The sequence below is a fragment of the Periplaneta americana genome, chromosome 9 (genome assembly GCF_040183065.1).
Source record: "Periplaneta americana isolate PAMFEO1 chromosome 9, P.americana_PAMFEO1_priV1, whole genome shotgun sequence".
Taxonomy (NCBI): Eukaryota; Metazoa; Arthropoda; class Insecta; order Blattodea; family Blattidae; genus Periplaneta; species Periplaneta americana.
In genome coordinates this window covers 177502411-177517421 of record NC_091125.1, presented here as the reverse complement: position 1 = coordinate 177517421, position 15011 = coordinate 177502411, and the positions used below count along the sequence as shown (strand labels likewise).

At 36.3% G+C, this 15011-nt stretch overlaps 1 protein-coding gene across 1 annotated transcript in view; it reads left to right on the top strand.

Moving 5' to 3' along the window:
• LOC138706815 (heterogeneous nuclear ribonucleoprotein F-like) overlaps positions 1-15011 on the top strand; it is a 34621-nt gene that overhangs the window by 1198 nt on the left and 18412 nt on the right. Inside the window, exons 2-5 of the mRNA XM_069836544.1 lie at positions 1347-1486; positions 5780-5938; positions 6156-6299; positions 10138-10276. Of these exons, the coding sequence (XP_069692645.1) occupies positions 1390-1486; positions 5780-5938; positions 6156-6299; positions 10138-10276 (539 nt within the window). The 5' untranslated portion in view covers positions 1347-1389. The remainder of the gene's footprint in view (positions 1-1346; positions 1487-5779; positions 5939-6155; positions 6300-10137; positions 10277-15011) is intronic.

The following is a 15011-nucleotide window of genomic DNA, read 5'->3' as shown; positions in this document are numbered from 1 at the left end:
TTAATGTAGTAATAATTCTATATAGCCTATGGTACAATAAGATTTGAAATGTGTTGTGGTTGTGATAAAAGTATTGATAATTGGTTTATGGCGTCACATTGGCAGTGATAAAAATGTGCAGTATTCGTTCAGTGGCTGGTGGAGGCTCTAGATTGACCCAGAAATAATATAAAAGGGTTATGGCGAAGTTATCTTTGGGGCAGCGGAAGGCTTCCCCCCCCCCCCGCTATAAACCCCCCCAGTTGTATCGTAAATGCAATGAATATCGTCTTTGCAGGTAGAGGAAGCATTGACACACAAATGTAGCCTATATAGATAATGTCATTTTAGTGCTAGTAGTCACCTTAGGCCTATATCTAATTCGCATCTACATTCAATGAACGAGACGTTTTGAAGTAATAAAACACTGGATATCGTTCGTAAATTGAAGTTGGTACATTGCATTGACAGTTCACTGCTCACTGTTTACCGTTGATTTCACTGGGTGCTGGTTAACTGTCGTGTTAAGGGAACGACTGCTTAAACTCTATTTTCAATGGGCCTACCCTTTTTTTGGATAAACTCCAGAACATGGATTGCACCCTTTCCCTCTTACTTCAAAATTCCAACCTTGTGCACACAAAATAAATTATTGGCACTGAAAAGTGCCTTTTCGTAAATATAATGCACATTCGACAAACGCAGACAAATCTGCTCTGTTATCGAGTGTCTAATGATATGAAGGTAATAATGGCAGCGAAATGAGTCTAGGGTTCAGCTCCGAAAGTTACCCAGCATTTGCTCTTAATGGGTTGAGGGAAAACAGGACAGCATCAAATTTCTTACAGCACCTGTGTTGTCAGTAATGCCTCCTATGGAAACTGTTAACACACATTGGCGCAAATTCTGTTTTGTTTATGAATTGCTTCATGCTTTTATTTCAAAGGTACTGCAAGATAACACTAAGAAAGAATAATTCTCGATATAGCTTCCATACTGCAGTTCCCTTCTCAGACTGAAAGGGACAGGACATCAGTTCCATTTTCAAGTCCATCTACAATACCCATAAAGGAATATTTTCGAATTTCATTGCATGCTTTTGTTCTGCACATGTTAGTCTGCTCAATCATACTACCAGCCTTTCAGAAGGTTTCTCTGTGCATTGTATTTTTTTTCATCCGTTCCTTGGTCCCAATTCCTTGTTTCTTGTTGAAATATTCGCTTTGTTGAAAAGTGTTTTTACAATTTAGCATTTGGGCAGCATACTGATACATGAATTCACGTCAAACATGTTGTGAGAAAGGTTGGAAAAGTCAAGTTCGAAAGAATATAATTGCAATTGTTGTAATTGGTGTGAACTATTTCAGAAGTACCTAGTTCACCAGCTGCAAGGTATTTCTTTTAAGAAGCATGTCTGGCTCCGGAGACCACGATGATGAGAGCTATGTTGTGAAGCTGCGAGGCTTGCCCTGGTCGACCACAGTTGACGAGATCCTCAAATTCTTCAGTAAGTAAATAGTAATAATAATAATAAACATACCCATATAGAGTGTGGATTTGTCGAACTTACGCCGTTTACAGCACTTCATCAAATGTGTGAAAGGTTGCGGGTTCGATCCTGGGCCAGGTCGATGGCATTTAAGTGTGCTTAAATGCAACAGGCTCATGTCAGTAGATTTACTGGCATGTAAAAGAACTCCTGCGGGATAAATTCCAGCACATTCGGCAAAGCTGATATAACCTCTGCATTTGCGAGCGTCTTTAATAAAACATAACATCAAATGTGTACGAACAGATCTCTTACACAAGACTACTATGTTATTCTTTGTTTTGTTTGTTTGTTGATCAAGTGTTATAAATAATCTGTAACAGAGAGATATGTTCAAGAGGTAAATTAGGTGCAGAATATATATCCTTTTCCCTAGTCTTGTGAGCCAGGTGAAAGCCGAAGCTGGACTTGGACAGATTCACACTACATGAGATTGTTGGAAATACATTATTTCATTAAAGAAGGTACACGTGGACATACCCAAGGAACGAAAGGAGATATCAACTGGTTACTGGCACAGGAAAGATTTCGAAATTGCTTAAGAAAATGCAAATACTCGACCAAGAGTGGCTATTAACTCAAGATCATGTCCTAACCGATAGGCGAAGTAGATGGAAGACAGGTGACGAAGATATTGGACGTGGAAAAATTGATGAACAAAGAGGAGAGAAGAAAATTTTCAAGAGAAAGCTGCTGAATTAGAACCCACACCTGAAAATAGTAACGAGTACTGGATTCACCTAAAAAGCTGTATACAAATAACAGCAGAAGAAACAGCAGTGAAAGTATGAGAATTAAAAAAACCGTAGGTCATAGGGAAAATGTTAGAGAAGATGGAGGAAAGGAGAAAATGGAAAAACATCAACATTGAAGGTAGGAGAAACTACAGAAAACAACGAACTAAGAAGAGAAACTGATTAAGGAAAAGAAGACTGGATGAAAGAGAAATTTGAAGAAATAGAGGATGTAGAGAGAAAAGGAAGATATGATTTAATGTACTGCAAAGTTAATGGACATCACAAATAAGAATAGGAAATCCATGTGGTTGATAGAAGACGAAATCAGCAATGAAATAACAAACAAGTAATATTGAACAGATGAACGAAATATGTAAAAGAGTTATATGAGACAAAGAATTGTCCAGATAACATAGCTATAGAAGATGAAGCAGCTATATCAGAAGACAAAGAATTTTTTGTTCTAAGGGAAGAAGTTGAGGTAGCCCTTTAGGGAAATGAAAAATGGAATGGCAACAGGAATTGATGGAATCCTCATTGAATAGTGAAATGTTTTGGTGAAGACGACATTTTTTTTCATTATGCAACGAAATACACAAGTATGAGAGGCGAATGGCCTGAAGATTTCACAGAGACATTGTTGCTGCCAATACTGAAGAAAAATAGCAAGAAATGTAACTAGTTGAGGACTACCAGCCTGTTATCACACTTGGTTAATGTTCCTAATGATGAATAATCACCATCATGCTATTTCAGCATGGTTAATAAGAAAAATGTCCCTCTACTTTGAAGCCCCGTAGAAAATATAAAGCTTTGAAGAAGGCTGTGCATAAATACCACATCTCAAATCTTAAAAATGTGAGAAGAAAAAAAACTCGTAGCATGACAGGGTTCTCTAGATATGAAGTACGTACAAAACTGTGCCAGCAGAAGTGCAGGCTTTTAATGATGACAAAGGTGGTCCAACAAAATATTAATGTAAAAACGCCTAGCAATACTAGCAGGAGGGAAGGAAATGTCTAAATTATTGTGGATTTTATTAATTGTCATCTTAACAGAAGTTTTGGGATTTCGTAGTGAGATTAAAAAAATACAATCTGATCCATTTGGGAAAACATAAAATAAAATGACTATAAAATTTGTAATGGGGGTGCTGTAGAATTCATTTCAGTTCTAATATGATACTGAAGCACGGGAGTTTTGCATCATCATTGTTACCACATAAGAAACAAAAGGAGTTATCAGCAAAACCTACTAAACAAAATGCTTCTTCTATAGATGACAAAGCAATCTTCCATGTCGGTGGGCGACTGAATAGTGATGTGAAAATTAGCATGTCTCACATGAACTCGAACAAGCTAGTCCAAAAGTTAGTTTGGTGCACCATAAGTCTTATGATCTGTGTGGGCCATTTATCTTCGCAGAGGAAACAGTTCGACCAGGACATGTTGAAAAACTTTTAGAACCACAACTGCAACAGAAAAACATGGGTATCGTGTTCCAACAGGATGGTGCACCACCTCATTGGGCAACAGATGTCTGTGATTATCTGGACGCATTTGACAACTGGTGTGGCCTCCATATTCCCCGGACCTGACACCCTGATTTCTTCCTCTGGTGTTTTGTGAAGAATGATGTGTATGCACAGCAACTTAGACATATTCATGATCTCAGAGCAAAGATTTTTTCAGCTTTTGCGAAAGTTCCCCCTGAGATGTTAGCCCACACATGGGAGGAATGAGCCATGTTAGTGATGGTGGGCACGTTGCATGTACAAATTATTTAACAGTAAATAGCAACAGTTCTCATTTTATCACGTTTTTATTTTGTCTTCCCAAACGGATCAATTTGTTTATTAGTACGAAAATATATTTTAGAGTTAGGAATATAGGTACATGTATTATTTTCAAAAATGTGAAGAAATGGGGTTTCATACATGGCCTCCTGAGCCCTGAAACATTTGTTTTATTTTAAAAGTTCAGTATTATTCTACACTTCAAAAAAAAATCACTGAAAAATACTGAACAAATTCTGCAGGTTACAGTTAGGACACAAATGCAGGTATATTGTGCTGTACTTCAGATCTCTGCACATATATGTTATATTGTATGAAGTATGGTGAGGTATGCTATACCCTGTGCTCAGGAGGATATGACCTTTAAATTCACCTTCATCTATGTATTGAAATATACTTGTTTGCCTTTTTCCTTACTCTTTTAGCTCTCATCTTCTATTTTGTTCTTGTATTGTTTTGTATGCTTTGTCTAATGGCAACCTCTAATTTGAGGAAGCTCTGATAAATAAATAAAATGTAATTTATGAGTATGCAATATTTACTAGCTATACAGTATATACATTTTTAGGCAGACGTCCTATTTTTAGTTCTCATAACGAATCTATTTAATACTAAAAAATGCTGTATTTGTATTGAATAAGTCTAAAATGGAAATATTTATTTATTTATTTATTTATTTATTCTGGTGTAGTTAAGGCCATCAGGCCTTCTCTTCCACAACACCAGGAATAGAAATACTATAATATAGAAAAACAGAGAAAAAAACACTATACAAAATAAAGCTATACAAAAAATAGAGAGAGCGATAGAGAGAAAAACCACTATAAACAAAGTAAAGCCACAGGAAAATATACACAAGTTGCAGTCACACAAACTTTAAATGAGTGATTAAGTATCATAATTAATTGTATCCTAACTAATTAACTAACATAAACAAGAAACTTGCAATTATAATCTAGATTAAAAAAGAAAAAGAAAAAAAAACGCAAATCAATACTTCTAGCAATACCTAAAAACATTAACTAAGACAAAATTTTCCAATTTAATTTTGAATTGTGATAAAGTCCGGCAGTCCCTGATGTCATTAGGTAATGAATTCTAGAGGCGAGGTATTTCTACAGTATAGGAAGATGAGTATAAAGACGTTCTATGATGAGGGATAGAAAGAAGTGCTTGATGTCGGTTTCGAAGAGTTGTAAGAAATTGAAAGCGCGATAACAGATAATTCGGAGTAGAAGTATGCATGATTCTAAACAGAAGAGACAGTGAATGTATTGTTCTTCGTTCCTTCAGACACACCCATGAAAGTAACTGGAGGGAAGGTGTTATATGGTCAAATTTACGAGTATTGCAGATGAATCGTATGCACACATTATGAACACGTTGTAGTCTCTCAGCTGAATGAACTTACATTAGTTAGCAAGGAACCGCAGTAATTAAAATGGGGCATTACAAGCATCTGAATAAGATTGTTTTTTAGACTAAGTGGTAGAAATTCTTTCATATGGAACAATATTCTCTGTTCTGTAAAATTTACCAAATGCTTTATTTAGTACAAGTTACATTGTTTGTAACATAAATATTGTTGTTACTGGATCAAATATTTTTTGAGAATAATAAGAGATTATTGTGGAGAATGTTAGATCGCTAGGTAGTGACATGTTACAATAGCATGTATGATATGAAAAGTATGTAATATTAAAATATTGTGTTCTGCAGGTGACTGCAGCATAAAGGATGGAAAACTTGGTATACACATGACCATGTCGAGAGAAGGACGTCCTAGTGGTGAGGCTTATGTGGAAATGGAAACAGATGAGGATATAGAGAAAGCTTGTAAAAAGGATAGAGACCACATGGGACATAGATATATCGAAGGTATGTATATATTTAAATTTCCGAAACAGAAAATGCATAATTGAGAGTAATCTCCTCTCCCCACTCCTACCCTTTCCCCTCTCCTCTCCTCTCCTCCGAAGAAAATGTGTGGTTTATGTGTCTGTGCGTGCAGATTGGAAAATGCAGAAGCTTGGAGTTTATGGAATTTATTAATTTGAATCTGACTTTTGATACAAGCACTGCGCCTCTGTTTCAGTGTTCAAGGCCAAAAGATCTGAAATGGAATGGGTTGTAAAACGTAGTGGCTTGAACTTGGAAAATGCTATGGATGATGGTTGTGTGAGGCTTCGGGGACTACCATTTGGCTGCTCAAAGGAAGAGATAGCGCAGTTCTTTTCAGGTATGCTAGTACATGACAAACGTTATTCTTTAAGATGCCATGTTACTGCAATGAAAATGCCACTGATAATTAGGTGGTCATTTTAAAGCTATTATTTTGACAATATAAATTTCATTGATTCGTTTGTTAATTGATCAATCAAAAAGGGATCAAATTGACAATCGGTTGACCAATGTTCATTTCTTATATTATGTGAGCAGAATTAATTAAAAGAATGAAATGCAAACTTTGTTACATATCTAGTTACAACTTTCAGTGAGTTGTAAATATTGTTTAATGATGACTGAAATAGCATGATGGTGATTATTCGTCATTAGGAACATTTGACTGAATTAAAAAAGAGAAATACAGACAATTGTGCATAATGAGCTCTGTGTATTGTGTGTCATTCCGTAGTGTGTGTATTAAATTCAGATTGTTGATCATGTACCTTTGAGTTTTACATTTCTGTTTTTACTTTTTTATGCTTGTAGTCAGTAAAAAATCGCTTGTAATGTTGTTCCCTATGAATTATCACCATCAACCTATTTGATTTTCACATCATTGACTCTTTAATATGGAAATTTTAATTTTACTGATGCTGAGAGTGCATTGCAAAGACAGTAATTTTATTTTATTATTTTGGGCTCTTGTAATGATGCATTCAAATTTACAGTTTGTTTACAATTTTTTTCACTGTTGTTTAGGGAACTAGCGTACTTGCATAATGCATCATTTATTGTATTTACTCGTGTAATAGACACACTTTTTCCCATAATTCTTTTATTAAAAATACAGCTTGCGTATTACATGAGACGAGAAAATTTTAGGGAAAAAAATCATTACTGACATCCCACATGACAGTCGCATGAGAGTGTCAATATATCAAACGCATACGAGCAGCAATAATGTAAATTAATGAAACATTGTAGCACAGTGTAAACTAAAACTGAATACAAATAAACCAAAAGCTAGATATACTTTGTGAAGGCAACGCTACCATTATTCTTACCCTATACACTGTCAGTACTGGCTTAGTATCACTGTCATCCTCTACTGCACAATCACTTCTGAACCACCAAGAGCATTCTAAATGCCTGTCTTCAAAAAAATTTCTGTAACTACTGCTGGCGATATCATGTCTGAACCCTATCTTATCCAATCATACAAATCATTTCTATTGTTGATCACCGGGTTTTTTTCCGTCAGCATAATTTTGTTGCTCCCATCTGATGCCCGTGCAGTTTCTTGAAATGTGACCCTTGCGCGAAAAGGGACCTAAAGTCGTGGAAGGAAATTTTACAGGAGAACAAAATAACGAATTTGCGGTGTAAAACTGCATTTGTATGTTTTGACATTTTGCGCTACCTGTAGGCTTTTTTTTTACATATTAAACTAGGACGTAGTTTTACACAATGCTTCTTAAATACCTAAATCTTTCTTATAGTTGCTAAGAAAACAAATGAAAACTTTAATTTGCATTTTTCTCGAAAAGTATATAAACTAATATCAACATTCAATAAGTAATATATTAAAAACTATAGCACCTAGAACCATGAATTAAAAAAAAAAATGCTCAGTATTTCATCCTCTTTTTGAAACCACAAAAAAAAAAAATAAAAATAAAAATCCGACTTTAGGTCCCATTTCCTGCAACTAGTCACATATTGTCTTAAATGGTTCTTCATGCCAACATCTAAAGATTGGAGAATAGAAGTGAGACCACCAGGTATTACTGCAATATTAGTTATAATTTCTGAAAGAATTTTCTTAGTTTTGTCTCTTAGATGACGTCAAAAACTATGACACTTCAGCAGAGCCGGCTGCCGAAGTATAACACCAGGCGGTGTTGCTACACTGCCTTCACCCAATCTCATACCATATCACCATCCACCCTTTTAACTTTTACTCTAACATGAATCCCTTGAGATTATTTAATTTTCAGCATGGTTTTTCTTTTGAAGATAGCATACGGTGGTGATTTCCTCCCATCTGCAGTTGCTGCAGCAGTTTTCTTGCAACTGGTTGTATGTATTAGTTCACTGCTTTCTCCCTTCTTAGCTATTGTTGCGCTAGTCAGGTATCAAAGTAGACAGTTTTATCTGCGTTGCCTATTTATGACAACAAATAGTTCTTATTCTTCTTTATTTGAATTATGAACCTGTGAAATTTTACGATGTTATGCTTGAAATCTCGCGGCATTCCCTGACAAAGATACGTTGTTCTGAGTGAGAGCCCATTTCGTCTTATAAAACTGCATATTCATTCCTGCTTGCTTGAAATTCAGTGAAACTGATGACCATACTTCTTGCAGTTATAGATGCTCTGTGTTGCAACATTTCATGTGAAGCACCAACTCCATTACACAACTCAGTTACATATTGCTATAGTTCATGTTCAGTAGCTGTTCTACTTCCCACTCTTCGGACCTCTAAATGAATTTCCAAAAGTGCCTGTTTCTGTTTTCACCAGTTACGCACATTGCATTTACAAACTGACAGGCAGCCTTATTTCCATGAACTTCTGGAAATTTAATTACTTTTAGCTTGAAATTTGCACTTATTGGGGTTCATTATGAAGCAACACAATAATAACCACAGAATGCAAGCACCACTACAGGAGACAAATGCTGCTCACAGCATGTTGAAAAGAACCAGCTGATCACAATCCATTTTTATATTTTAAAAAGAACCAGTCGTAATAAATGAACTCTTCATTTTAAAATTTGAAACATGAGTAGTGCATCCAACATTACAGTTGTATATTACCTTAGGTAGCAATTGGAAATGTATTCTACATTATGCGAGGATTTTTTCCCCTACATATTACTGTCAAAAATTGGGGTGCATACATTATGCAGTGTTGTCTATTATGTGAGTAAATATGGTATGCCCATTTTACTGAGAAGTATATAATAGAACTGTGTGCAGATCATGTATATTACATTATTGATGATTGGGCGGTATATATATTTTTAAAGAGTTTTTATTTTTACGTGGTCCATACCGAACAGTGAACAGTTCCAATTATTGGCATTTTGTGCAGTTGGTGTGTCTGCAATTCCATTGATGTAGAATAACCAGGCACCAATACATATTCTGAATTAGCTGGATCTCAGCTCTCTCTCTCCTGTTTGTACACAATCTAATGGTGTGCACTTGATTACATAAAAATCCGGTCCCTAATTATTACCAAGCACCATTTTTATCCAACATAATACAGTTGGATGCTCTAGTCATTTGGCTAGGTGCGCCTTCTACAAATGTTTGGCAAGGACTGCTATGATCAGCTAGTGTGATCAGACTGATCGACTATTACTTTGCCCTTTAATGTTGGAGAATGAAATTGTTCTCAATGGCAGATTCTGCTGAATGGCTGCCTTCAGAAGTTAACATGGAACTAGACATGTTGTGTAATAACTTCATTGCATAGCTGAGGAAATAAGATGCAAAAATTTCTAACAAATTCTTGCCCTTGTCAAGAATCATCTTTGCCGGTATTACTCTCTGTATTATCGTACAATTGAAGATAATTCATATATAAGGAATTGTACACTGCCAAGCTAGTGGAGATATTGTTATTAGAATCGAACTTACACTTCTGAAAATTGTTCGAAAACTGTGCCATGTTTATCTGCCACATTCTTCTGCAGTTTGTTAGTCATTTAACATACATGTTTGAATGTTAGAAGCAGTTGAGCACGGGACATGGAGTTAGCCATTAGCTTGGTTGTTGAAAACTTTGTAATGCACTCTCTGCAGCACTGAGATTCTTCCTCTGCTCATTGGATCTGAATACTTTGTTATCAATCTAATTTTGTTGTGTGTTGATTGTGGGCATATGTTTATTGGTTGGGTAGGGTTGGAGATAGTACCCAACGGGATTTCCCTACCGACTGACTACACGGGAAGGAGTACGGGGGAGGCTTACGTTCAGTTTGTAAACAAAGAAGTGGCAGAGAAAGCTCTGCAGAAACACAAGGATAAAATAGGACACAGGTGGGGAAGGCTGATATGGAAGGGAGGGACCGGGTGGGCTGAAAACCCAAACCTCCTGTTCTACTACGGTATACCTCACTCTGTCTTATAATGCATCAGCTGGCTGGGTGCGTGTCTGTGTACATTGTAGAGTAAATTGATAATCTGCCAAGGGCTTGGGGTGCTCTCAAGGTAGGTGCTTGCAATTCATAATACTGTATTGACTTCATCATCAGGTAAGAAGGGATTTTTATAAAGTAATGTTGATCTGTTTTAGTAAAGATGAAATCTATATAGACAATTGAATTCACATGGCAGAGCAATGGCCAGACTTGGAGAGAATATGACGCAGACTTGTCTTGATGTGAACCTTGAAAATGATCGTAACCCTTTTGCTGCTGAGTTCGGTATGCCACCAATCATTAATCTAACACATTCATATTACATGTGTTGAGTTTGTTTCGTGTATGTGAAGCTATGCAGCAGAAAGGTTAACTCTTCGTTATCATCCTCTAATTTCGTAATTTGAAAATGGTTTGTTATTAGAGATACACAGTCCAGAAATGTAACACAGATAATGGATCATTATGTTATTGCTGTTATCCTAATAAGCCATTTTGGTTTATGAAATATTTGCTTGAGATTTGATTACACATGTAAATGTGAGTTACAATTTCTAGCTCTGTGAAATCTCTTGACTAGTATGTTTATGAAAAATCTTTTAAGAACTAAGCTTTGCTATAAACAAAGTCATATACAGATGTTTCAGAATTCAACTGAAGAAATTTAGGGGGTCCTAGGTAAGTATTTTGAGGTAGGGAGCTAGGTATCTGCGGGTTCAAACTTGCACGTAATTTTTTGGGCCAGTATGCCTCTGATTGAATCTACACATGGCATAATGGATACAGTCTCTGTGGCACTATTGTAACAGGATGAAGTCGAAATTCAAACTTCAGCAGGTACTTTCTCTTTAACTAATGTAACTTTTAAACTCGTGTTGGAACATTAAAAAGCCAGCTCTAGTTATTTTTGCAATGTGCGTAATAATGACAGTAATTATCTTATTACTAAGATGTACCGAAGTACATATATTTCCATGTAGGAATTCTGCATTCCATATGGTGAAGAAAGGGTAGAACCGAGAAAAATTCTCTCTGCGACCTGGATTCGAACCCGGGTTTTCAGTTCTACGTTCTGATTCTTTATCCACTAAGCCACACTGGATTCAAATTCCAATGTCAGGTTGAATCCTTCTCAGTTTAAGTTCTACCTTTCTGTTCTGCGTTGGTGCCTACCCTCATGTACTGTGTCATCATTCTTCACCATATAGTAATTATATTATTCAGATGGGTGAAGAAAGAATGTACAGTGGAACCTCCCCTTCCCACTTTTTTTTTTTTTTTTACACTTTTTAGAGGACTGACGGGAAAAAAAAATTAAATTACATGGAAGTGTAAATGACAGGAAATGCAAGACATTAATTAAAAAGTTCAGCATTATCTGTCAATCTAATGTGGCCACAGTTTAATCATCTTAACACAAAATAAATTACAATTAACTGTACACCATTTGAAAAAAAAAAGTGAAATCTTTGTTTGCACTCGCTTCTTTTGCATTTGAATCTGTTCCACCTCTGTATTGCATCCAGATGCACTTGCAGCACATCGCCTCAAGATGATGAGAGCATCAAGAGATGGCCACTATTAATAAGGAGAAATGTGCACAAGTGTGCAAGAGTTGATTTGTTATTATTCTTTGTTGTATTCGCTAATCGACTTGATTCTGTTCTTGCATTTTATTATGTGATATCTTTCACAGAACTGATCACAGAGTTCGCACACGCATTCCAGACTAGGAGAGTGGTAGTGTTGGGTCTTGTGGTGGTAGCCATGGATCGCCAGACTTGTTATTGTATGTCGTAGATCTTGGTTGGGTCCTGCCCAAGTTCTGTCGGTCATCGCGTTTGTGCTATAGAAGTCATGCCAAATCTCGTCTCTTTTCTGTCTCCTTTCCTCTAGCAGTCTGGTCGAACTCTCGGTAGATGGCAGTTTGTACCGTAGGTCTTCTATTAAGAAATTTTCCCTCGCCAACTCGTAGGCTATTCTCGATGGCGCGTGTTTTGAGATCCCGAGAGCTGCTTTCAAGAACCGCGCTTTGACGATTTCCGTAGTTCTGAGATCTCTTAGGCTTAGGTTGGTCCATATGATGTCAGTGCCGTAGGTTATTATTGGGACAATTTTTGCCTCGAAGAGCCTAATAGCAGTGTCCAGGCTGAGCTGCCTTACATTCTTAATATCATAATTGCCTTGATTGCTGATGTTGCCCTTTCTTTGACATGGATCTGGAAGGACTTTGTCGTTGTTTGCAGTCTTACTCCCAAATATTTAAATGCGTTGGTGACTTTTAGTGGTTCATTTTTTTAGTAGAGCGTGTCGTCCGTCTTTCTACCTCCCCTCCTGAACTCATTTGTACTGTTTTGTCTTTGTTGATCTGGAGCGGGTGTTCGTCTGCCCAGTTTACAATCCGGTTAAAGGTTTCTTGCACGTCTTCTTTCTTTGTTGAGCCTAGGGCCATGTCATCGGCGTATATAAACAAGGAGGTTGTGGGCAGGCAAACTTGAGTTACATCAGCCGTAGCGATGTTAAAAAGCAATGGACTCAGCAGGTCTCCCTGTAATATCCCTCTGGTTTGGGTGATTCCTTCTGATATTGTGACAGTGTCATTTTGGCCACTATCGATACCTATATTAAGATCTGAGTATTGGAGATGGTCTTGTCTCTTATACTGTGTCCAACTCATACTTTGAACTAAGAATGTATTTACGTTTTTTGCTGTAGGGCCACTTTGCCTGAAAGAAAGTTCGATGTTCGATTGGTTCTTGATTTTAGTGTTCAATGTAGACACGGAGAGCCCAACTCTTTCGCAAGTTGAACACTTGTTACCACGTGAGAATCTGCACTTTGTGGAATTTTCATATTCTCTTCTATAGGAATATCTTTCTTCTTCATACTCGGAAAAACACTTGAAATGATTTTAATGTGTGTTCAATCAGCTTAGCCTATATTAGGCAATAAATTACAATGTACAACATAGTGAACCGAAAGACTGAGATACAACACAGCATCAGTTACAAGGATGCCAACAGTATGATTCGAGAATCAGACATTCGATATTAATATTGATCGATATGTGCTGAGTCAGCAAGATCGACCATTTACTACAATTGAAATACTGATATTGAAATTCAGTGCATCCACACGAAAAAGAACCTGAAATAATGGGAAATACATCTTATGAGTTGTTGATGGCAGAAAAACAGTATTTTGGAGGTGTAGATGAATAGATGGGATGAGCAGAAAGTTACGTAAATGAAGGAAAACTTAAATTGCGAGAATGTAAAAATGGGTTTGCACTGTAGTTTGATAAATGCATATTCATTACTCTGGACAAGTCACAGTATGTTTTTCAATTAATAGTGTACATAAATTGTGTCTACCAGTAGAAAATATCTTAACAAAATGGATAAATGAGAAAAGAAATTTCACTTTTTATCATTCTTAGAGGAGGAAATAAGCAATAGTCAAGAATAAAATTACTGTGCAGTGTAGTATGTACATAAAGGAAGACAAATTATTCCTTTACTATTATTCACTGCTAGTTGGAAAACAAATTATAGAAATTGTTCAAAGTAACGACCTCCATCTTAAGTATAGTATTTTTCTGCAACAAATCGAGTACTTTTTCTGAAGTTTATAAATTATTTTGACTTAACCATTAGAAACTACGTACAACTAATTTCCTACAACTTCAACATTAAAATGGGACAAAAATTCATGAAAACAACATAGAACACAAAAATTCATGAACTCATCACCTCTGCAACCACAAGCCAGCGTGTTTCTAAAAATACCTGAGCTCCATAGGAGTGCAATATAACTGACTCAATCTCAAATGAACCATTGGCTAGTACTGTACGGTACTGTACTCTTACCTGAAACAATGCACGAGTTAACAAATAAAAAAAAGCCAAAACAGAAAACCCCATAGATAAAATACTTACTATTAAACCGAACTCAATATCAATAAAGCAATCTTTTTAAAATCATATTCAAAATTAGCTCCTAAACCAGCCATAAATATTTTAAACCAGAGGAAAGAGAAAATTCATAAGTGTCATCAATAAAGTTACTGGTACTGGGATTAAAAAAAATGTACCACAGTGACGCTCAAACATACTAAGTTTTGACCTCAGATCTGACGTGTTGCCCTTACACCACAATCTGTTCTGAGATAGGTTACAATAACGAAAATGAATGAGTGTGAAAGAGGCAGTGCAGTAACATGCTGGCAGTTTTACAGATTTTGTGAAGGCTAATTCTTAGCAGTTGAGCTTCATCCAATCCCTAATAAGGTTCGAAACCTATTTCATTTTAATATTGGATTGTGAGCATCAAATGTAAACAACTTTAACAGATGATCTAATTCAGATACTTTTTGTGGGTTCCCTATCTCAAATTGTTTACCTACAACCCCTCTATAACCAGATAAATTTCTTCAATTGAATTCTGAAACACCCTGTATGTAGATAAGATTGAGCCAATTTAGGTGGTAAACTGTGCATAGGAAGAGGAAGCAGTTGACCTGTATCAGTAAATTGCTACTTTTGTCATTGGATCAGAAAAACGAGAAAAATCTAATGCTGGATAGTCATAAGTTGCAGGTTGTAGACAAAGTTCATGGTGTGATAGTAAGCAAT